The following is a 22,520-nucleotide window of genomic DNA, read 5'->3' on the forward strand; positions in this document are numbered from 1 at the left end:
TATATTAATATCTATGTATTTCTGAGCATTGTTATTTTGTGTAAGTTTTCTAAAAAAGCTACTAAGTTTGTTTCAATTGATGAATATTGCATGCCTTGGACTTCTTTTTGTCTGAGCATCTATCCAAATAGAGAAACAGATTTAGTTTATTCCTTTCAACTGCCACATAACATTCATTATACAGTCCACATTTTGCATTTTGTTTACTTAGATACATATCCATTCCTCTATTGATATATAGCTACGTTGTTTCCAATTTTTTGCTATTCAAAGAAGGCAGGCATGCAATGGACATTCTCATATGTTTCTACTTGCACATATGCAAGTGCTTGGGTTTATACATACATGTGGAATTGACAGATTAAATATGGACCTTTACAATAATAACAATCATTTACAAATATTCAATGCATGCTATGTGCCAAGGACTTTTGTAATTGCTTTACTTGTATTTGTCATGATTTGTGCCTTATTTGTCATGATAACCCTCTGAGGAAGGTACTATCATTATCTCCATTTCACAGATGACTTAAGTGAGACACAGAAAGATTAGAACCTTCTCCAAGGGTGCACAGTAGTTAAGAAGAGGTGGGATTTGAACCTAGGAAATCTAGTTCTAAACACCAGGCTCTTAACCACTGTGATATTCGATACCATTATTTTTTATTAAATCAGATGCTTCCAAATTGCTTTCTAAAATAGATATTCCAAATTACATCCCCATCAACATGTGGGAGTAGCTATTTCCCCAAATCTTCATAAATATTTAATATTTTCAGAGTTTTAATTTTTCCCCAATTTGATGTGTGTAAATTATATTTTGTTATTTTTTAAGACATATTTTATATTTATCTTCTTCCACAGCACTTCTAGGCACTAAGGCAAAACCCTCCTAACATGACTCGTGACTACCATTTGTTTTAGTATTCAGGAAATTAAAGAAAACTATTTTCACCTACTGTGTGAAGTTGTGAAGACTTTAGGTTTCTTTGAAGATCATTATTACCACCATAAAGAGATCTGTCAGAAAATAAGAATGAGAATAATCTCTAAATGTTTGGACATACCTCCACTTGAACCATGAGACATCTCTGCCGGCGAAGCTTGACGACATAGCCATAAACATCCACTTTGGTCTCTGCCTCCAGGCCTTCCAGCATGGCATCAATTCCAATATAGGTGCCTGTACGTCCAACACCAGCACTGACAAAAATAAATAAAATTAAAAAGCAGTTAAAGCGTGATCCCATGGCAAGGAAATTAAAATGAAAAGCCATCAAGGGTGAGGCAGAGAAAAAAAACATAAATGTCTCCTCATAGATTATTCCCCAAAATAGACATTTCCAAAGGGGAGGATGTTCCTAGCAGTCCAAGGCATGAGGATTTGAATTGCTCCATGCACACTATTAGATTTCTTCCTTTACCTGCAGTGCACGACGATGGGGCCACTGAAGAAGTTGCTGAAAGCGTTCACTCTCCGTCGCAGCTTGAGGAGCAGGTGAGGATCGTCAGGCACGCCGTGGTCTGGCCAGCTGGTGAACTGAATGTGAGTCACTTCCCTTCCAGTTGCCTTTTCTTTTTTCTAGTCAAGATAAAATATTTTCTTTGAGATGTATGTATTTGTTTCAAAAGCAGACTACCTAACATAAATAAGTGGGAGGGGGAACCAGTACAAAAATTCCTCATGCAAATGTAAGTCACTCCAGAGTCCTTAATTCCTCTAGCTTCCTCTAAGTTTTTTCAGCCATGATTCTATTTTCCTTTCCAATTAATAACTAGTAATTCAGACACCATGCAGAATTGGCATGCACTACCCCGTAAGCAACAGGTAAGGATAGCCATACCTCCTAGGAACTTTCATGCTGCCAGGCTAAAAAATAAAATGATCAAATAAATGGGTTGTGTGTGTGTGTGTTAAAAGATATAAAAGAAAAGGTCATTCTCACAGCTGTTTGAAATACTTTGTAAGTGCCTGGTGGGTCAGCAAATAGGACTATTTATCATGAGAAGAAAATCTGTTGGATTATCTGGTTGACATTATATTTCTTAGGCCCTCACATATTAGAATCATCAACTTGAAATGTAGACGGAGATCTGAGGGAAGTCAGCCTCAGATGACAACTCAGGTCTGTCCCAAATTCAAGGCAACCACCAGAAGAAGCATATGTCATAATTCTCTGACCAAGTATGAGGAAGACCCACCTACATTTAGACAACAGAAGAAACACATAACTTTTTTTTTTTAAGAAAAAGAGAGGAAGGAAGGAAGGAAAGAAAAATTAGTTGTAATTTTCTGTTAGGCAATAACAAAGTTAAGATTAGCAACCCCAGACCAACCATTGTAACAAGATGAACATCTGTCTACATCTCTTCCAACACCTGAGGACTAGGGGCCTTTGTGGCTTAGTCAGTTGTATATTAACCATGAACCACTGACGGTTTTGTCTGCAGCAACTCCATGGGCTTAGTGGTTAATAATGGCACAGGAGTTTTCTAAGACTCTCAACTTGGTTATAGGGAGAAATTATCGGGCCCACATAGAATTAAAATTCAGACTACTGAAAATCCTCCAAAAAACAGAATTCAAATAATATTTCAGTCCTCTCTATAAAGATTTTTAACAGCTTTATTAAGGTATATTTCACATACATAAAATTCACCATTTAAAGTGTACAATTAGGTAGTTTTAATTATTTTCACAGAGCTGTACAACCATCACCAGTACCTGAGTATAAAAACTTTTCACCTTCTCGAAAGGAAACACTGTGCCCTTTAGCAGTCACTCCCTATTCCTGCTGCATCCCCCTCAGCCCCGGACAACCAGGAATCTACTTTGTATCTCTACAGATTTGCCAGTTCTGGACTTTTCATATAAATGGTAATCACATGAATTATGTCAAGACCTCCATTTTAAATCTTACTTAAGGCCACACTGAACTTGCTGAACTAAACATTTTATCTCCACCACACAGTTACAATTTTGTTCTTAGTGTTCCCTAAATGGAGCCATTTGTATAAATATTTTTCCATAATGGTAATAAACCATTGAGAATAGGAGCAATTTATTCATTCATTAATTAATTCAATAATTTATTCTACATATTGAATGAGCCCTTCTCTCTTCTTTACACTTCAAGGGTCAGAGCAAAATAAATACTTTTGATTTCACTTAGATAATTTCTTCTTTGACCACTTACGTAATTTGACTCTGTTGGCTTTTCCTGCTGTTCTCACCCAGCACTTCCTCCTGAAGGTTATTAAAAATATTTTCCCAGGTATATTCTAATCTCTTAATATTCCACAAGTGTATTTTTAGAAAAACAGTATCAAAATAAATGGTTATGTAATAAAACAAACTCACATTTGTAATATTCATTTTCTGAATGATATAGTCCGGGCATTTTTTGTGTTCATTGATCTTTACAACAACATCTCCGAAAGCTCGAGTGCCTTCTTCCAACGATGGCCAGTATTCTGCACACTTGTTCTGTATTTTAAAAATCATTAATGATTTCAAGTTTTCATAAACAAATTTGTTTTATTGAAACATTTTTTAAACAAAAACCAACCAAACAAAAACTTATCCATCTGAAATTCTCAGAGCGTTCGTATATTCTCCTTTAAGTACATTACACCTTAAATTGAAATGCTTGAAAGGTTTTCCATCTCCCTTTAAATTTGCCAGAAGCATTTCCTTCAAACTACCTTAGCAAAAGGATCATCTTGACAGGCTTGGCTGCATATTAAAAGAGGAGGAGCTCAGTGATCAGCAAAAAGGAATAAATTGCCTGTTAATTTCAAGCAGAGAGGTGGAAAAGCTTTCTCTGCTCCTAAAGTCACATTACATGAGTTGCCATCTATCTGCCCAGTCAGTTTTATTTCATGCATTCACAAGAACTTTGGAAGTTAGCACAAATGTACTGAACTTAGAACAACACTGCAAAAAAAAGTAGGAGTAAAATAAAAGTCCAGCTATTAAGCAGAAGCATTTAAATTTTATGCATCACATATTTACATATATAAAATTTTATTTTTCTACATATACTATAAATTTAAATCAAGTATTACAATGACTGAAACAGACAAGTGTTTGTGTATCAAACCTTTTTATGTGGCTCTTTGAAATGCTATCCATCACTTTATTATAGTAATCCCAACTGTTTCTCCAACCTATGAATCTGCTGGGTCCTTACCCTGTTTCCTTCTTCACATTTAGTGACCATGACAATAACTGTGGCTTTCTGTTCCCAGATCATCCTCCAGAAATCATCAACAGTTTCATCCCTGGGACCTAGGAGGTGAACAAATACAAACTGATAAGAAATGCTTTCTTAAAAGTGCTATAAAACAATTTTTTAAAAAAGAATTGTGAACTATCAAATAAATTACCTTGTGCAGCAATGTATTTCCTAGGTTCTTTGAAACCCTGTTCAAAACACACATAAAGGCATATCATTACTGAACACTCAATTATTCATTATCATGCAAAACTGTGGGTCAGAGGAAGTTGCTTTAGATCTACCATTTCTTGGTTGTGGATTTCCCTGGGCATTTTCAAATTATAAGGGGTTTTTTGGTGACTTATGGTCAAGCATTTTAGCAATAGTGTCAGATACCCTTTGCAAATGATTTTCACCACTTTAATGTATCTCAAAACAAGTGGAAAAAAAGACTTCATCCTCACCTGGAATGGTGCAGCAATTTACAAGAATAATTCAGATATCCCTATACTTCATATCCTGCCACTTGTTACTGTACCCTCTGACATAATGCAAACCCCTACACCAGTCCCATGTTACTTTTAGGAATTTTACTCAATTTATTTCAATAAATCACTCTGAGATTACTCCACGCTTCCACCTTTTAACTAGTGCTGGAATATACTGATGATTCTCTCAATTCCCTTTTTTGCCACCCCAAATTAAAGATATAACCCCTTTCCTTTCATTACCCACAATGTCTGCTTTCATTGTCTTATTCGCCAAGGCAAAGAAGGACTATCGAGGCTAAGATACTGTGCTGATTTCTTCCAATATTACCTCATATACCTGAAACTCATCTTAGCCATCAGAAAAGCTCTGCAGAAAGAATCTTTGCCATAAAATTTAGTTACATGGACCACAAGAATTTATGAGTAACTTACTGAAACTTCTCTCTCATGACTCAGGGTCACTCATACATTAATTTATGTATTTATTCGACAGGTATTTATTGAGCTTTTACAATATGTCATGTACCTTTCTAAAGGCCTGGGACTCATACTTTCATGGAGCTCCCAGATTAGTTGGAGAAGCGTAAGTGTCACCCAACACCATAATTACCAAAAAATGCTTGAATAGTAAAATAATTCCCCCCAGACATTATCTAAATCCTCTTAAGTTTTCTCTCATCTCACATTACCATGTTTGCTCTCAATTACTTTACTTTGAAGAAGAAATTACTATTTTGGAAAGAAATAATAAACTAAAATTGATAAATGATAGAGGTAACCTAAAAGAATTATTTAAAATAGAGGACAAGATTATAACAAAATAATAGTTATTATTTCTGGAACTATTATGGCCTTACTTTGCAAGTGTTGGGTGTCATTGAAACAGTCCTTTTGAGAATCCCTTTAAAAAGAGCTATGGTAAGAAAGAAACTACATTGTACATATCATATGGGAAGAAATGTTTGTTGCTGGTGATAAATTTCCAGAGAAAGCATTAAACAAAGATACAGAAAGTGTTAAATATCACACAGAGTATATTGGAGTCTTTGTATTGGGCTAGGTTAGAATACAGGCTCTAGAGGAAGAATACTTAGGAAAAAATCCCAACTGTGTTCCTATTAACAAAATGGGGAATACCTGATAGGGTTTTTGTGATACATAATTGAATTAATGCATGTAAAGCACTTAAAATGGGAACTGACAGTTGATAAATAGAAAATAAGTTTTATTACTATAATAGTCATCATTGACTATAAGAAATTTTTTCTGAAAAATTATTAGATGTCTTAAAAAAGAAACCTATTAAGATACAGATGTTGAAGATACATATTTCATGAGTGATGCAAGTAGAAAATACCTGTTGAGAGAAATTATTCTATAATTTTACACAAGCTGTTTAAATTAATGAATAAAATATTATCATTTGAAATTTGACCAATTTATTGACTCTGCTAAAAGTTTATATAAACAAGTATGCACCACCACCACCACCCCCCAAAAAATCTCAATTTCAGTTGCTTTTTCTTGAAGAAAAATTTGGGAATTATCTTATAAACCAGTATATTTGGTAGCATGGCATGTATTTTGTCAACTATTTGGTTGTCAATAACAAGTCTGATAGCACACTCTTTGTCAAGGCTGTTGGAAATAAGCATGCTTATACATTATACATAAATTAACCCAACACCTGAAGAGCGCCATTTGGAAATATCTTAAAGTTACAAATGCATATAGCTTTAAACACAGCAAACCCTGTTTTAAGAATTTATCCCACAGATATACTGAAATACACTGTGAAATAATATGTCAGGACTATTATTGGCAATAATAAAAAAACTGGAAACCACATGTAATGTTCATTAATATGGGAACTGATTAGATAAATCATAATGCAGCTATGCCATTGTGATGATTTGAAGCTGCGCATACCCCAGAAAAACATGTCCTTAAATATAATCCATTCCTGTGGGTGTGAACCCTTTGAAATATGTAGGACACGTTGACGAAGTTACTTCAATTAAAGTGTGGCCCAGCCCAATCAGAATGGGTCTTAGCCCTATTACTGGAGCCTTAATAAGTGAAACAAAATTCATATATATATATAGAGAAAGCCACAGGAAGCAAGAAGCTGAACATCAACGGAACACAGAGAAAAGGGAGAGAGAGCAGGAGAGACTGCCCCGTGCATTGCCATGGGACAGAGGAGCTAAGGACTAAAGAACTCTGGCAGCCAGCCTCAGAAGACTACAGTCTTTTAAAGCAAAAGCATCACTTTGATGATGCTTTGATTTTTGGACATTTTCCTGGCCTCAAAATCATGATCTAATAGATCCCCATTTTTTTGCCCAATCAATTTCATGGCACTTGCTTCAACAGCCTAGGAAAGTAAAACAGATTGTGGTACCAGGAGAGGGAGAGTACTGCTATGAAAATACCAAAAATGTGGAAACAGCTTTGGAATTGGATAATGGGTAGAGGCTGGAAGAATTGGGAGGTGCCCGATAGAAAAGCCTTGATTGCTTTCAAGAAACTGTCGGCAGAAATATGGATGCTAAAGGTACTTCCGATAAGGCCTTAGAAGAAAATGATGAATATAATATTGCAAACTGGAGGAAACTGGAGGAAAGACAATCCTTATTTGAAACTTGGCAAAATTGAGTTTTGATGTCAGATCAAAGGCAGAACTTGAAAGTGATGAACTTGGATATTGAGCTGAGGAGATTTCCAAGCTAAGTGTGGAAAGTGCAGCGTAGTTTCTCCTTGCAGCTTTTAGTAAAATTCAGGAAGAAAGAGATAAGCTGAGAACTTAACTCCTGGGCACAAAGAAACCAGAAATTGATGGCTTGGAAAAGTCTGAGCTGCCACAAAACGAGTCCCCAGAGAATACTGCTCCATGTGAGGGTTTAACTAAATATGGATCCAGTCAGCCATTTCAGGGAAAGTCAAGATTGGAAATTCAGTTATGCGAGAAAGATGCATGGAAGGCTCTATTATCTGATGATCTGGACCCTGTGAACAACATGCAAAACCAACAAATTTTTGTGAGATTTTTATGAGCAGAACCACTGCCAGGCTGGATTAAAAGGGACAGAGAAGTGACAAATTGAAGGAAGAATGGCTTCAAGGACAGAACCATGGAAGCTGAGGTCTGGACCAAAGACATTTCCTCATGCCAAAAGAGCAGGCCCACCCACATGCATGGAAAGAGCTGTTCCCACCTGCATTTGAAGGGGTGGGCCTTCCACCCAGTTGTTCAGGGAGAGTGCTGCCACGCCAGTGCTCAGAGAGGCTGGAGGCTGTGCCTGGGGTTTGTGGAGAGCCTGGCCACAATCCCAATGCAGAGAGAGGATGTCTTCATCCCAGAGTTTGGGGAAAGCATGGCCAGTGCACAACACTTAGAAGGGATGGGGTTGCCACTCCATCAAGACTTGAAGATAAAACATGGATCTATAGATGACTTTCAGACTTTGAAAGCTAATAGAATTTGCCCCGTTGGGTTTCTGAATTGTTTGGGGCCTGTGACCTCTGCTTTCCTTCCAATTTCTCCCTTCTGGAATGGAAATATTTGTCCTATTTCTATACTGCTGCTGTATATTGGAAGTCGATAACTTGTTTTCTAGATTTCAGAGGTCCGTATACAGAAAGAAATTGTGCCCTAGAACAGACCACACATAACAGATTTTGATGAGACTTTGATCTTAGTATTGTTTCTGAACTAACTTAAGGCTTTTGGGATGTTGTGATGGAATGAAAGTATTTTGTGTGTAAAAAGAATATGTCTTTTTGGGGTCCAGAATGTGGAGTATGGTGGTTTGAAGCTGTATTCTTAAATTTAATCCATTCCTGGATTGTAAGTAGGACACTTTGATGAGGTAACTTCAGTTAAGATGTGGCCAGACCCAATCAGGACAGGCCTTAATCTTATTACTGGAATCCTTTATAAGCAGAATAAAATTCAAACAGAGAGAGAGAGAGAAAGCCACAGGAAGCAAGAAGCTGAATATCAATGGAACCTGGAAGAGAATGGATAGGCCAGGAGAGGCCACCATGTGCATTGCCGTGTGTCAGAGGCCCCAAGTAGCAATGATCACTGGCAGCCAGCCCCAGAATGCCACGGTCTTTGGAGAGAAGCAACACTTTGATGATGCCTTGATTTGGACATTTTCCTGGCCTCAAAACTGTGAGGTAATGAGTTCCCATTGTTTTACCCATTTCAAGGGATTTGCTTGAGCAGCCTAGGAAACTAAACCAGCCATGAATTACTATAAAAATATAAAAGAAAGATGTGTAAATGTCCCATGCCTGGGGCCAAGAAACTTCTGCCTGTTGGCCAAATCTAGCATTGTCTGATTTTGTAAATAAAGCTTTTTTTTAAACACTGCCACATTATATATTGTCTATGAAAGCCTGGCTGCTCAATGCAGAATTGAGTAGTTGTGACAGAAAACTGTATGTCTTGTAAAGGCAAAAATATTTGCTATCCAGCCCTTTAGAGAAAAAGTTTGCCAAGCCCCGCCCTATATAGTGATATTATATACATCCAAGATAATATATTTTAGATGAATTTTTTAAAGTATGGTACAGAAGAGTGTGAATATTATGTTACCATTTTTGTATAAGTGGGGAGAGTAACAAATGTTGGTATTTTCTTGTTGACGGATAGCCTTGGCTGGATAAACAAGAAGCCAATATAGAGATTAACTCTTCAGTTAAGTAGGGGCACTGCATAATGGGGAATTACATAAGAGAGTTTTTTTCCCAGTCTATGTACTTTTATACTATTTAGCATGCCTTACATCATGTGATGTATTACTTATTTAAGAAATCAATTTAATAATAAATTATGTTCTAAAATATTTTTGCTAAAATAACCATGTATATTTTACAGTCACATTTAAGGATAAATAAAATGAACAGATAATCTGTGTTAAGAAGAGCATCATGGCTGAAATGCAGTGTTACATAATTGAAACGCAAAAGCTTTGGAATCAGAAAGATGTGGGTTTGAATCTCAACTCAAACCCTTACCGATTATTGTAACTGGGCAAGGGGTAACTCACTATCTGGATTCTCCCGGTCCTCACCTATACAATAAGTATAGTGCACACGGCCAGGGCAATTGTGGAGCTCTTATGATTAATACATGCACAAATCATCTTGTCCAATATCCATCACATAATAAGCACCAGCATATGTTAACTATTATTATCATTTTGTCTGCAGAGGAAAGTCCTAGACTGCACACAGTACCAATAGGCAAATAATAAATAACTATTCACACAACCATCAGTGATTTTGTTGTTTATGTAAGCAATGTTGTGGGCTTCCCTAATTATATTTCTAATAATATTTCAAAAGTTTAGTCAAGACAAAGAAGGAACTGAATGGTTGAATACATAAAAAAAATAGATACAAGGAAATAGATACATTGAAAATTATCAATGATATAATAATGACAATATAAAAGTAATTTGGCTGTAAGGCATTTTTACTCACATCAATGTAGCTGGCATTTATATAGTTTGACCCTGCATCTCCATTTATCTCAGAGAGTTCAACACGGTTGTAATCATCTGTTTAATGAAAAGAAAAAAAAAGTGAAATAATGAATAATCAAGTAAGCTAAGAATATGATAATTCAGTTCTCAATGAGTACTTACAAGGAAGGATGTCAACATAACGATTTTTATTCTGGTTAAAAGACTTTCGAGCATCCTTGATAGAAAACTTGCTAAACACCCGTGGAATGCTCTGAAAGACACAAAGATCCTTTGGGTCACAGCAGATTCAGGAAAAAATAACTTTCCTCTTGCCAGTTATCATTTAGAGCAAATGAGACATCCCATAGCATATTTCCTGTATACTGGTAAACAAGTTACTTACACTAATTGAACTTAAAATTATTAGGAATTATGCAAAAACACCCACTTTTTCCTCTTAAAAATTAATGATGGAGTACTTTGAGAACAAAATACATGATTGAGAGTGAATTTAGAATTATTTTGCAGTGCCATTTTAAAAGATATTTAAAAACACATACTTGGATGATTGTCTAAAGTACATGCTCAAAATGCATTTCATGATACATCTTTCTAATTGATAAAATATACAATAATTATTATATTAAAATATTTACTTGCTCTGTGATTATGAGCTTGTCAACCTCTATGAATCTCTTTTCTGGTCTGTAAAATGATGATAATAATGTCTGCCTTGACTATTTTGCTGTATTGTGAATTAAATTATAAAGGCAAACAGTTATCTAAATACATTTAAAACGGAATTATCTTCGTAATTGAGTAGGGTTTTTCATCCTATATCAAGAGCAGCACACACCTGAAATTCAGCCAGAAAAAGTCTTCCTTCATCAGCAATCTTTCTCTTATAAGTTTCCAACAAATTGTCAGCATGGATTGGCTCCACATTCATCAGTTGTTTTTCATCATCTTTAAACATATAAAGATTCAGGACCAATGTTATGTCTATCTTTAAAACGTTCATGCAGATTTTATTAAATTTATCTCGTGGATTCAATCATTAACCTTCTTTCCGTCCAACACAGATTCCACCTGGGAAATCTCATGCACATGTAAACACTCACCTATAAGCCAATGACTTCTACGGCACCTCCCTCAGCCTCTTCTGGGCTTAAATTCATCTTTCTGACTGACTCCTGTACTTTCTACACAGTTATTCTATACGTACCCCAAATTTAAGACGCAAAAAATGAAATTCATTTCTCCCAATGTACCATTTCAAATCTCAGTAAACAGAATCCCCATTCACGAAGTTGTTAAAGGTTGAAACTCCAAGTTCTCTTCTTCTTGACCTATATCCAGTAGGTTACCAGGTACTTTCCATCCCTTAACCAGTTCAAACACTCCTCATCATCCATGTAGCTGTATCTTCCTAACTTCCCTCCCTCCAGTCTCTCCCCATACTGATCTAACTTCCAAATTGCATAAATCAATCTCCTGAAATACAAATATCATCATGTAATTCTACTAGTTAAAAAAAAAAAAAAAAATCACACTGGTGTGGCACTCTGCTGCAAAAAGGCTGAAGTTTAAATGCTTAACATGATATACCAGTCCTTTCATAATTTCTCCCAGCCTATCTTACCCACACTATTTCCATATTCTCTTTCTTTACACCTTAAACATAAATAGCCTCCAAATGAATCACACGACTTCATGTCCGCAACCTCTGTATGTAGCATTCCTTCTCCCTAGGATGTCCTTCCCTTTTTCTGCCTTGGGAACAGGTACCCCCTTTTCAGGCTCCAGACAAAACATCACTATTGTAGTGACTTGCACAATTCTTTGCTTGATGATATACTTTTCATAAGAATTACCATACTTATTTATTTATAATGTGATATTTTCTTTTTTTATATTTTCCTTTTAAATATTCAGATGAAATAAGGGAATATGATTAACACCCTCATAACCATGACTCAGCTTAATTTGATCATCTGCTAACACTCGACTGTGAAACAAGCTGTATTCCTTTGTTATGCCTCCAAAGTATGAAACACATCATAAGCTAAACATGGTTGTGATATAAATTACTAAAGAGTAAAAAATGCATATTAATTAACAAGAGCTATATTTGTATATGAATCCTGGAAAACACCAGTTTTAAGTTGAGAAAATTTAAGCACTCACACATGTAAAAATGTGATTCTCCTACTATTTCACCTACTGCTGGTCATATTTGTACCCAGCCCTCCTATTACTCCAGTGGAAACTTCCTATCCAATCAGAACCATCTAACAGAACACCTGCAGTTGTTTCTTTGGAATGTTGGGACCTGGGTATACATTCTAAATTTGGGGACACATTTGGGGTCCTATGGATAAATTCTAATGATTTCCAAGGGACAATCAGTAACAACCCTGAGATAAAATGTGTCTTTGATATTGTCCAGTCAGCCTTGACTCCTTGAAATGGATTCTCGTTATCTCCTCAGGTAGCCATTGCCCTTAGGGTTGTCATTCTTCCCTTACCCTATCCAACCCAGTCCTCAGGATTCTTTATCGCATTCATTTGTTTATTCATCAATATTTATGGCATTCCAAAGCTCTCCTAGGTACTGGGAATAAAACAGTGATTGAGGAAGAAAAACATCACTGCTCTCAGAAAGCTTATATTCTGGTTAGGGGAAGACAGTCAATAAACAAATGAATAAAAGTATAATACAAAGTGAGCCAGTAACATGTTCTGCAAAGGAAAATAAAGCGTGTTAAGGAGACAGAAAGTAATGGAGTAGGGAATGCCATTTCAAAAAGACTGTTGGGAGAAGGATGCTATAACAGGGTGATATCTGCTGAGACCTAATAAAGTGAAGGAATGAGCTATGCAGGGGAATGCAGAGGAAGCAAATTATACTGAGAAGACATGAATGAATGATGAATGATTAGTCAATAATTTGAATCAAGCAACAAATGTTAAAATTTCAGGAATCATTCATTCATCAAATGCCTGATGGCCTACTACTATATGCTAGTATTGAAATCTTATGTGTGTGGAATATAGCGGGAGCGAGATGTGTTCCACTTTGTAAAGACTAAAATAATATGGGAGAGGTACAAAATAAAAACACAAGGGCAACTTAGTAAATGGGTTGGAGGACAGTGTTCTCTCCTTGTACCACTGAAATGTTGGTGCACCTGCTATCACCTGCTTTGCTCATATTTAAGGCCAGTCAGGTGAAAGGAAAGGAGCAAAGGAGGGTCACAATAACTATTCAACATCCATTCATTTATCACTCATTTCTATGTCCAATGAGCACCTATAACAGGCTATACTATCCCTGCTCTCAAGTAGCTTTACAGAGAAGTAGAAAATAGTCATGTAAACAGTCAATGACTATGCACTATGCTGTTATGAAAGGGGTAAGCACGTGTGCTATGGAAATTGAAAAGGGGGTCCTTTAACCTGATTTCAGAGGCACGTGAGTTAGGAAATTTAAGTGAGAGAAGTTAGAAATGGAACATAATTGCAAAACCTCAGGGCTGAAAAAGTGTGTGGAATACCTGGGAAACAGCAAGTTATTGAGAATGGCTAGAATCAAGTCACATTCATGTTATTATAAGGAGTCTGCAATGTATATCACAGCAAATAGGGAGCCAATAAAAATTTTAAGCAGCAAAGTGATGTAGCTAAATTTGATGTTCTCGCTACATGCAAGAGAGCTGCAAAACAATATTTTGCGTTTAAATCTGGGATTCGTCAATAAGATCCTCTATATTTTGACGGAAATGGAGCCACGCAAAGTCCGTTCAGAGATGAGTTGGCATATATAGCAGTTCCAAATAGCCAGCCCTAAAGCTCTTGAAAGTAGAAGTGTGCTATTTGCAATTGCTGGTGGGAAACCCTTCACAGACAAATTAAAGCAACGTGGAGGTGTTCTGAAATGCTTCCTGCTGGAGTATGAGAAACGTATAATTTTCTTTGTCGTAAACATGGTTTCAATTTCTTTAAGTCCATCCCCTTTTAGTGGAATAATATAAAAGTTTTTTATAACAAAAAAGAGAATGTGAAAGGAATTTGTTTTCCTCTCCTAAGTCTAACAGTTGTTCTTTGTCCTATCCATAGTGCTTTTTATGGGAGTAGCCACCATCTCCCCTAGCAGTGACTTGAGGATACTTGCCACCTTTATCTTATGTGTGACTTTCCATGCATTCACCCCACATTTGCCAGTCTACTATTTCCCCACCATCCTAAAATACTCCAACTCCTCCCACAGGCAGTTTTCCACCTTCTTTCTTTCTATAGAACAATCCACACTAAACAACAGTGACATTGCTCATATTACTGTAATATTTGTCAATATTGCTGTCTTCCTTGATTAGATTCTAAACTCTCCAAGGACAGAGTCTGTGGCCTATCTCTGTGGTAATTCTCATTGCCTGGCACAATACTTGGCATACACTAGGCACTTGATAGATGTTTGCTGATTGAATAAAAAAATAAATGAATTTAAGCTTCATCATTTCTATCAACAGAGTCTGGGTTAAATAAAAAACACTGGGTTTTTATTTTAAATGAATGGATTCAAATGCAGGGGATAGGGAATATTCATCAGCAAAAAAATATGCAAACTTACCCCTTTCAACAAGTTCCTGCTGTTCATCTAAATCACTGTGAAAATAAGAAACATACATTTCTATATTCTTAAGAAACATAGAATTCAGTTGGCATTCAATTTATATTTAATGAGTGTCTCAAAGGAAGGAGGGAAGGGAAGAAGGGAGAAATAAGGAGAAGGGGGAGAAAGAAATGAGAGGAGACAGGAGAGGAGAGAGAAAGGAAGGGGAGGGCTGGGGAGCGCAGGGGAGGGGAGAGGTGGGAATAGGAGGGAAAGAAAAGAGGGGAGCAAAGAAAGCACGAAAAAGAAAAAAAAAATAACCAAGGGTTATCTGCTAAACTCAGGTAAGTGACTAAACTATTTTATTCTAAACTTCCTGTTTTTCATAAATGGAGTTGTTCCTGGCCAAAGAAGTACATATACTTCCCCAGATATTTCTCCCTTTCTTTTGCTTTTTGTAATTGCTATATCCCTCTGTGCCAGTTTGAGTGTATTGTGCCCCCCAAATGCCATTATCTTTGTAGTCTTGTGTGGGGCAGAAGTTTTGGTGTTGGTTAGATTTGCTTGGAGTGTGCCCCACCCAGCTGTGGGAGATAATTTTGATAAGATGTTCCCATGGAGGCGTGGCCCCACCCATTCGGGGTGGGCCTTGATTGGTGGAGCTATATAAATGAGCTGACTCAAAGAGAGAAGAGGGAGTGCAGCTGGGAGTGATGTTTTGAAGAGAAGCAAGCTTGCTAGAAAGGAACGTCCCGGGAGAAAGCCATTTTGAAACCAGAACTTTGGAGCAGATGCCAGCCATGTGCCTTCCCAGCTAACAGAGGTTTTCTGGACGCCATTGGCCATCTCCAGTGAAGGTACCCGATTACTGATGTGTTACCTTGGACGTTTTGTGGCCTTAAGACTGTAACTGTGTAGTGAAATAAACCCCCATTTTATAAAAGCCTATCCATCTCTGGTGTTTTGCATTCTGCAGCATTAGCAAACTAAAACACCCTCTGACCTAATCTTCAGAAAAAGGACACACTGTTTTCACTGGTTATTTTTTAAAGTCTAATATTATTAGTGAATGTAGAAAATGTTAATATTTAATATAGACCAATAAAACCATACTAAAAGTCTTTGATCAAAAATTCAATCATGAACTACACTTGACACTGTCTTCTCTGAATTCATCTTTGTTACTTAATTTGTTCCATCCCTGCCTCACGGATATGGGCTTCCATCACTAATACTATTAACACTCTTTTTTTAATTTGGAAATCAACTCTTACCTGGATCTCTTCTTATGAAGATCATAGATTTTATAGAGAACAACAAGCAGGGCTATTGATGTCATAATAATCAGAAATGCCAGAAATATAATCAGTGCTTTAGTATTATCTATAAATTAAAAACAAAACATTAAGAGAGCTTATTATGTCAAATATTTTGGTAGGTACTTTGAATAATCACCTTTATAGTACTTGCATTTTAATATTTTTATCTATTTTGAGGTTTTTGGAAAAATAAAAATTGTAGAATATGACCAAATACACAAATTTCTGATTTTGCGAAGTTTGCATATACTGTGTTGAACATATTAAAACATTTTATATTTAAAAGAGTAGTTTAGATATAGGGCAAATCTATTTCCTTTCATTAAATAATGTTGCTTTCTCAAATAATATCATTTAAATTTAATTCTTTCTTTCAATCACTCCATTTTGAAGGGAGCAAATTGGTAATTGAGTTATTGTAATTCTCAGAGAAATTCATATAGTTTATCTTTATATGCAGAAGTGGGTTGCCTCTAAAGGGATCAGAAAGGCCTCTGCCCCACAAAGATAAAACCTCTTACCTGCTCAATGAGGTGTAAAATTAATTAACCAAGGGACACAGATGTTTCATTCTACAGTTAGGATTTACCCTGACTTAAAGTTTCACTAAGGTTCAACCTTTCCTGAGAGAAAGGGCAGAAAAAGAAGATGTGTTTAAATATACCTTATACTCTACTAGTCAGTCACACCTTTCTTATATCGTGAGAGCTCAACCAATAATGTACCACTTAAGGACCTCAGCACCAGAGCCAAACTGCTTAGGTTCAAATCCCAGCTCTACACCTCCCAATTGGAGACTTAGCCAGAATACTTATCTTTGTGTCTCAGTTCCCTCATTCCTAAAAGGAGGTTAAATGAGTTGATTTGCAGAAATCACTTAGCAGAGTCTGGCACATGGTTAGTACTAAATATTCACTCAAAAAATAAATGAGTCCCACTGTGTGGCAAGCACTGCTGTGAGTACTTTGCTCAGTGAACAAAACAGACAGAGCCCTTTCCACATGGAATTATCTTCTAGTTAAGGAAGACAGACAATGAACAAGAAACATCATAAGCATATGATAAAACAGATTAGAAGACAACAAACGCTGTGAAAATAAAATGGGTTTTACCAAATCACAGCACCATGCAGGGCGTCTGAGAAGCCTCATTAAGAAGGTGAGAGAGTTAGCCAGGCAGATACCTGGGGAATATTTGTTCTAGGCAGAGGGTAAAGTTAGGGCAAGATCCTGAGGGCAGGAGCATGCCTGGCATGTTGAAGGAACAGCGAGTACTCCAGCATGGCTGGAGTGAAATGAGTGGGAGCAGGAAGGGTCAGAAGATCTGAAGTCATCTAAGCCATTTAAAGGGCATTTTGGTTGGTACTTGCAGTGAAATGGTTAGCCCCTGTACAGTTTTCAGTAGGGGGGTAATATAATTTGAATTATGCTCTACAAGTATTCTTGTCTATGTATTGAGAAGACACTCAAGGAGGGTGAGGGGAGAAGCAAGGAGGCTTGTTAGGAGATTAATGCTGTAACCCAGGCAAGAGATGACTGGGTTTCAGACCAGGATGGTGGTTCTGAAATTGGGGAAAATGGTCAAACGGAGTTGCAATTAGTTGAAAAAGGAAGACTGTGGATGGAGCAGGTTTCAGGGGTAAATAGGAGCTCAGTTTTTGACTCGAGGGTTTAAAATAATTATTAGACATTTGCAAGTAGAGATGACAAACAGGAAGTCAGATATGCAAATCTGGAACTCTTATACCATAAAATATCAGGAAAAAGGTCTGGACTTGGAGATAAACTTGGGAATCTTCAACCTAAGGCTGTTGTTTGAAGATGGGATAATATCATCAGGAAATCAAAGTTATCTGAAGAGGATAAAAGTCTCAAAACTAAGTTCTGTGACACTGTAACATTAAAATGTTGGAAAAGAAAGAAGGAACCAGAAAATGAGACTGAGAAGTCAAATAGGAAGTAACCAAGAGTATTGTATTCAGGAAGTCAAATTACAAGTAAGTGCTTCAAGGAGGAAGGAATGATCCACTATGACAAATGCTGCTGCTGCTGCTAAGTCAAGTTAGATGAGGAAAGAGGATGGACCTTTAGGTTTAGTATGAGGGAGGGCACTGCTGAATTTGTAAAGAGCTGCTTTTGTGGAGGTGAAATAGGGAAGTGGCTGATGGGGAAGTAAGACAAGAGATATGTTTGTTGTTGTTGTTTGTTAGTTTTGACACATTTGTTTACCAATGATAATGATCCAGCAGAGAGGGGAAATGAAACAGGAAAGAAAGAGGGAAGTTGAGGATACATGTCTTTGAATGGTTGAGAGGAACAAGGAATTCAAGAGCAATTGCAAGAGATCACAATGATTAATAATGGAATTTGCATTGAGTAAGCAAAGGATGGAGGATATCAAAGGGGTGAGGAGCAATGTGTCAGTGTCAATTATTACTATTATTATTTGCCTTCTGGAATCACTCTGGAAGGTAGATAGGGAATTGGTGTTCTTACTATTTTAGATAAAGAAACTGAAGTTTAATAATCTTAAGACATATTTCTAAGGCAATACAGAAATAATAAATTTGAGGCCATGGTAAAATATTCTGAAGAGAAACATGTGGTAGGCATAATTCTAAGATGGTCTCCCAAGATTTCCAGGTCCTAGTTATTTAATGTAACACTAATTTAGGCAGTGCTGTGAAGAGATTTTGCATATTCATTTAAAGTCCCAAATCAGTTGAACTTAAGATTTGGTGATTATCTAGATGGGCCTGACCTGAGCATCTGAGCCCTCTAAAAGCAAAAAAGAAATCAGAGATTCAAATTACAAGAATGAGTCAACATGCTGCTGTTGACTTGAAGATGGAGAAGGCCATGAGGAAGGACCCGTGAGTGGTCTCTCGGAACTGACTGACTATTATCCCTGGCTGACAGCCAGAAAGGAACTGAGGTCCTCAGTCCTACAACCACAAGAAAACAAGTCCTTCCAACAACCTGAATTAGTCTGGAAGTGGATTATTTTCCAGAGCCTCCAAACAAGGACCCAGTCCAGCCAACTTCTTGATTTCAGCTTTGTGATACCCTGAGCAGAGAACCCAGCCACGCTGTATTGAACTTCTGACCTACAGCACAGTGAAGTTTAAAGTTTTCTTTGTTTAAAGTGGATAACTTTGTGGTAATTTGTTACACAGCAATAGAAAACAAATACAAAGCATTACTTCTTTCGTGATTTTGCCTAGGAACAGTACACCTGAAATAACCAACCCCTCTTCCTTCTCTTCCTTTCTCCTTCCCTTCCTTTGGCAGAGAATGACTTATTCTTAACTGCAACCCCTTTCTTTCCCTCTGAACCAGCTTCGCCTGAGGTTAGTTGTAACTTGATTGAGATAAATGTAGAAGTGATATATGCCGCTTCCAGGTCTGGTGCTTGAAGCCACTGGTGAGAGTCTCCACTCTCTCTCTTCCCCAGACTGCTGGCTGGATGTTGCTCATAAAGGCACACTTGGAAACCACTTGTGGAAGTTGGCAACACCTACGTCAGGCTGGACTTTTGAACGACTGTGGAAAACCTCCTACACAGACACAGACACCCACCAATTGGTGTGAAGTAAGAAATAAATGTCCATTCTCTTAAGTCACTGAGCTTTGAGGTCTGTTAAATCATCTGTCAGTAGCTTAACTGATTAATTCCCTCCCTTTATCTCATACTTATTAAGCATATTTATGTATCAGGTGCCATGCTAGTTCCTGGGGATACAACAGAAAACACTAAACAAAAGTTCCCAGTCCCACAGGAAACTTGTGTTTTCTTTGCAGGAAACAAACAACAGACAGGTAAACAAACAAATACAATAAATACATATTTGTCATTAGAATTCTGAAAGAAATAATTAGCATGGTAATAAAGAAGAGGGAGCCTATCTTCTACACTGCTCAGTTGAAGTCTCCTTGAGCAGAAGACATGTATTCTACAACCTGAAAGATGGAAATAACCAAGGAAACACCTGCCAGAAATAGTTTGTCCCATGTTCAAAATTTCTATAGCTGGAACCCATAAAAATAGGAATATGGTAAGGGGATTTTTGGTAGAGACTGTCAGGCTTGGGTTTGGATTCTGGAACTTCCATTTCTTTGGTTATTAGCACAGGTTGATGAAATAATCTTAGCGTAAGTTTTCTCATTTTTAAAATGGGAATGATTTTCAAAGGGATGCTATGAGGATACAGAGAGATGAGAGAGAGAGAGAGACAGACAGAGAGAGAGATTGCCTTGCACATATTAGACAATCACTATTTATTGAATATATACAAGTATGTATGAATAGATAAATGGTAAATGTTTTATTTTATTGACTGTTTTTATCACAATAGGTGCTTATTGCATTAGGCTCTCAAATGACCCAATGTGTGCCTTTTCCTATCACTATTTCAAGTTGTTTTTGCTAGAACTGTCAACCTATACCAGTGATTAGTGGCATATATATTGATCTATAAGACTGTTTCCAGAATTTCTGGATAAAAACCTCAGCAGAGAAGCAACCATCCAATGTCATCTCCCTCAAGTAAATTATGAAAATGAAAGGGTGTTATTGGCAAAATAAAATACCCCACAGTGAATTTTTGCAAGAAACTGCCACTAAATTACTATGAGTAAGCAATTCTACTCCATAGCCATTAATTAGAGATGGTTCAATAGAAACATTAAGAAGCTTCTAACTTGCCTCGATAAGCATATTAATAATAAAATAGCCAAATCTTCAGATATTAATTGTGGCCTAGCACACATTTTTCTCCTCTCTTTCTAGAACTCCATAAATATTAAAGAATGAAAATGGCATATACACAAAATGGCAAAGAGAATGGAAGAAGAGAGGTAGAGAGATTTCAACAAATTCTTGGAAGGTGGAAAGAAAAGGAGAGGAAGCCACCACCTAAAGAGCATGCTGAGATAGATACAAGTAACTCAGAATGACTGAGTCTCAAGTCTGAAGGCACCATAAAACAGTGGAAATGAAGCATAGGACAGAAAATGGAATGCTTTGATATCTGTTTACAGAAATAAAATAACCTCTGGAAAAGACATCCCAGGCAGGAGACAAACGAAAATTAAAGGAAAGAGTTAAGACAGTCAGGGTCAAGTTCAGAGTAGAACAGAGATGAGAAACAGGACTGAAATTAGAAGAGCTAAGTAAATGTTTGCATATGAAATATTTGGAATCCTGTCCCCATGCCCTACCATGAGAAGAATCACTTTCTCAGCCCCCACTTTATTCTTCCCAAGATGTAGACCTTTTGATTAATTTCTGGAGATGCTGAATGGTCCCAGAGAAAACAAATCAACAATATCAAAGGGACTCTTCCTGGTGAACAAGCCCCTCCAATGGCCATAAAACATCAAATCAACTTTTCCTGTTGTTTCACTAGAACTATGATCAGACTGCCAATAAGAACCAAACTACCAAGGAAATCCCCAGCAAGCAAGAGGAATGCGAAGATAATAAATCAATTTATGAGTTCCGAAATGCAACTAATAGTATCTCCAAAAAGAAAATGGAGCAATGAAAATTCTCAAAGATTTAATTCTCCAGGTCACAAGGGCCTGTAGTATCCAGGAAAATGAATGACTGCAAGATGAAATATAAAGAGAAAAGTCTAATTACTTTCAGAGAGAAAAAAAATGGGAACATACAAAGAAACAAGAAGCAGGGTGGCATTACAAATTAATACTGGATGCAGGAGGAAAAATACAGAAATTCTTTAAAATTCTAGATTTTTTTAACTTAGAATTCTCCACCCAATAAAAATATTGACCAATTACTGAGTAGAAAAGGATATTTTCATGAATGCAAAAATTAGAATATTTTCTTCTCACACTAGAAGATATATACCTGTAAAGCAGGGGCAGCAAGTGGGGAAGATATGAAACTCAGACATAGCAATCCAAATGAGGAGACTGATGAAGGAAAATTTTAAGATGAAACCTGAGTATCACACCTAGTGAGTACAGATCAGAGGAGAAAGAAAAGGGCTCCGGGAGTTGAACTGAGAATGCTGTCAAAATGTAGATGATGAAATTATATACCAGGGAAATTCAGCAACAATAGCTATCCAAAACCCAAGACCTTCCCTGGAATAGATGCCACTATTAAAAAGTATCTATATTATTTTCTCTGTGAAAATGCCATGTGAGCAAACAGCAAATTGTTTTTCCTGGATGGCTTTCTAGCATGGGTGTTCTGGAAATCTGATGAAAGTGGCATGCCAGCTTCCTTACCAGGCAAAATTTCTAATGGTAAAAATAACCCCTGATTGCATCTGCACAGGGAGGATCATGTATGAACTGTATCTACCTGGTGAGAAACCTTAGCTTTAGGCTTCCTCGGGTGCAGTGCCCTCTTGTAATGGGTCCCTGTGG

The 22,520-nt window shown here is 36.9% G+C and overlaps 1 protein-coding gene across 4 annotated transcripts in view; it reads right to left on the reverse strand.

The window, feature by feature from the left end:
- PTPRC (protein tyrosine phosphatase receptor type C) overlaps positions 1-22,520 on the reverse strand; it is a 118,589-nt gene that overhangs the window by 14,557 nt on the left and 81,512 nt on the right. For all 4 annotated transcript variants that reach the window (XM_037825094.1, XM_037825093.1, XM_037825092.1 and 1 more), the window contains 10 exons: positions 16,078-16,186; positions 14,822-14,856; positions 11,048-11,157; positions 10,372-10,462; positions 10,208-10,284; positions 4,390-4,426; positions 4,194-4,291; positions 3,362-3,487; positions 1,425-1,582; positions 1,068-1,203 (listed from right to left, as the gene is read on the reverse strand). In XM_037825094.1, coding sequence (XP_037681022.1) covers positions 1,068-1,203; positions 1,425-1,582; positions 3,362-3,487; positions 4,194-4,291; positions 4,390-4,426; positions 10,208-10,284; positions 10,372-10,462; positions 11,048-11,157; positions 14,822-14,856; positions 16,078-16,186 — 977 coding nt within the window. The remainder of the gene's footprint in view (positions 1-1,067; positions 1,204-1,424; positions 1,583-3,361; positions 3,488-4,193; positions 4,292-4,389; positions 4,427-10,207; positions 10,285-10,371; positions 10,463-11,047; positions 11,158-14,821; positions 14,857-16,077; positions 16,187-22,520) is intronic.

Source organism: Choloepus didactylus, chromosome 2, assembly GCF_015220235.1.
Source record: "Choloepus didactylus isolate mChoDid1 chromosome 2, mChoDid1.pri, whole genome shotgun sequence".
Classification (NCBI taxonomy): Eukaryota; Metazoa; Chordata; class Mammalia; order Pilosa; family Megalonychidae; genus Choloepus; species Choloepus didactylus.